Consider the following 2,577-nt stretch of genomic DNA (forward strand, 5'->3'; position numbering starts at 1 on the left):
GAGCCCCCCCCGGGGCTCGGCCCGCACCCGCCTCCCGCACCCTCTGCGGGCCCCGGGGGCACCTCCCTGCCCGCCGGGCAGGGCTGTTGCACCGACCCCGCTGCAGCTTCTGGCCCAAACCGGTTTTATTTCTTCCCCCCAGGACGGTGACAAACCCGGGAGCCCAGACCGGAGCTTGATCCGCAGAAGCGAAGCTGCTCGCGGCCGCAGGGAACTGGTTGTGCCCGTGTCCCCGTGCGAGGTAACCCATTGCAACACGGATTTTATCTTTTCCCCACCAGAAGCTGCACAACAGAGATGAAGGCCTTTAGGAATTTTAAAATGGAGGTTTCTTTTTCTTCCTGTGCGGTGGCACCTTTGTCACTCGTTGGAGCCGGGAGTGAAAAGGCCCCAGCACCCACAGTCACCCCCTTCCCGCCAGGCCCAGCCTCCCATCACAGGTTGGAAGAAAATCCTACAACTTCAGCTTGTGTTACTGGGAACCACAAGGCTGAGGTGAGACTGCAGGACCTTGGAAGTGCCCAGCTGCTTGGTGGTGCTCAGGTTTGCTCAGGTAATGGCCCACCAGAGGTTCTCTCTGAACAGAGGGAAGGTATTTCTCAGAATGTCTTGAAGCTGAACACAGAACCTGTTTTCAGAAGGTCAGCAGGATGCTCAGGGGAACGCAGACCTGCTGCACACAGAGCAGTGTGGGGTGAGACACAACCTGCCTCCTCACTACTCCTTTTCATCAGCAGAACCTGCCTGTGGGGTTCAAGTGCTCAAGCCTGGCCAGCCCAGCTAACCAGAGCTACAGCAGTCCCTGAACTCCAGCAGCTCCAGCCCTGCAGGCACCACTCCTGGCAAGCACAGAAACCTGACACAAACCAGCTCTTGCCTGCTCACCCTTCAGACCCGACTCTAAAACCCACTCGAGCAAGGTACTTCTAGAGAGAGAAGTTTATTTAGACACCATATCATTTACATCCAGCACAACAATCAGCAAACCAGTTAACCTAAATTAGCTCGCTCAGCTTGGTTGTTAATTGTTCCATTTAGTGCTAAATTAATTAATTTGCTGCTTTGAGTTGCATCACAGCTGAAGCGGCGATGGCAGGAATCAAGCCACAAAGAGGATGAGAGTGTGAACACATGACCTAACAAGATGTCTGCTATCTTTAGACTTTATTACTGAAGCTTTTTTGTCATTCACAGGTCAGTTCCTGTAAGGCTTCTTCAGCAACCTTGATCTGAAGGCTTAGGATAGACCTGAAAGGTAAGAGGTTATCACAGTTAATCATTAACTTTTGAATCCTTGCTGTAGAGCAGGTGAGCCAGGGTGTTCTGTGTCCCCTCATCTGTCTGCAGACTCCAACAGCCCATCCCAGCACCAGCACTTGTCTGTATCCTTGCCACGTCAGGGCTTGCCAGCTGTGCAGAGCAGGCCCTTGCTACACTGCTTCTCCAGGCCTGCTGCCACCACCCTCCAGATGGTCAGCTCCAGTCCCTGCACCAGCACAAAAGGTTCAGGAACTCATCCTCACCACCCCACCACTTCCACCTACTGTACAGGACCAAAACAGGAAGCCAAACAGCAGCCTGCTTTAACTGGCTGCAGTGTGTATGCTCTAGATCAATTCCCATGCTTTACTGGATGGGCACAGGACATTCCCACAGTAATTTTACTGATCAGCTTGTTTAGCAGTTGCCTGGTAGCACTGCCTACTTACCATTAGCAAACCTGCACTGCTTCAGCACCTCACTGAAGCCCTCGCACAGCTTGAGGTCAGTCTGGTTCTGTGCACACTCCAGGAACTGCTTCATTTCATACTGGCAAGGAGCAAACTGGGACTGCTGCTGCTGCTGGTAGGCAGGCTGGGCTGCCTGGGGCTCCTGGAATGGCAGACACCCCTGTCAGCACCCTGGAAACAGCTCCAGCTTGTGAGGCTGCACCACCCCAGTACTGCTTGCTGTGTGTTTCTCCCCTGCCTTTTAGTCAAAATGTTGTGCTGCTTTTTAAATGGAAAGCAAATAACGGGCTGAAGAACAAACCAGTTCCAAGCAGAGACGTGGCACGTTCTCAACAGTTTTGTAAGTGACACTTGGGTAACTCTGGATTGCATTACATTGATATTTTAGCAGCACAACAAGGCCTTGCAATGTTTCTTACTGTCATCAGGCCTGGAACACTGAAGTTCTGTCTGATCAGAGGGGTACAGCAGTATAAGCCACCACTAATTCCCTACCACAAGCACCTATCACCCATGAACTGCTTTTAAGAGGCTCACGGTGATGGCAGTGGTTGCCTTGGAATCACTGAAGTTACCTCAGCCATGGTGTGTGCGGTCTGTGTACAGCAGCGACCCCAGCCTGTACAGAACTGATGCTACAAGTACAAATTAACCCTGGTTAGCGGGTGTCCTGCTGTGCTTCCTCTTACCTGGTAGGTGATATCAGGCCTCGCAGCTTCAGAGCTGCTTCCTCCACCAAACCCTCCTGTAAGCGCGTGGCCTATGGTGTGTCCCACGGCAGAGCCCACGGCGACCCCGGCAGCAGTGGTGGCCATCTGGGCCATCAGCCCCGGCTGCTTCGGGGCGG

General features: G+C 53.3%; 1 protein-coding gene across 1 annotated transcript; it reads right to left on the reverse strand.

Moving 5' to 3' along the window:
- Positions 1-1,701: 1,701 nt before the first annotated feature.
- CHCHD2 (coiled-coil-helix-coiled-coil-helix domain containing 2) lies at positions 1,702-2,572 on the reverse strand (the record flags this gene model as incomplete). The annotated part of the gene is made up of 2 exons (XM_009993300.1): positions 1,702-1,872; positions 2,420-2,572. Coding segments are annotated over 2 exons (324 nt in total), but the record flags the coding sequence as incomplete, so codon positions are not given.
- Between the last annotated feature and the right edge of the window lie 5 nt (positions 2,573-2,577).

Source organism: Chaetura pelagica, unplaced genomic scaffold (genome assembly GCF_000747805.2).
Source record: "Chaetura pelagica isolate M959 unplaced genomic scaffold, ChaPel_1.0 scaffold193, whole genome shotgun sequence".
In the NCBI taxonomy this organism is placed as follows: domain Eukaryota; kingdom Metazoa; phylum Chordata; class Aves; order Apodiformes; family Apodidae; genus Chaetura; species Chaetura pelagica.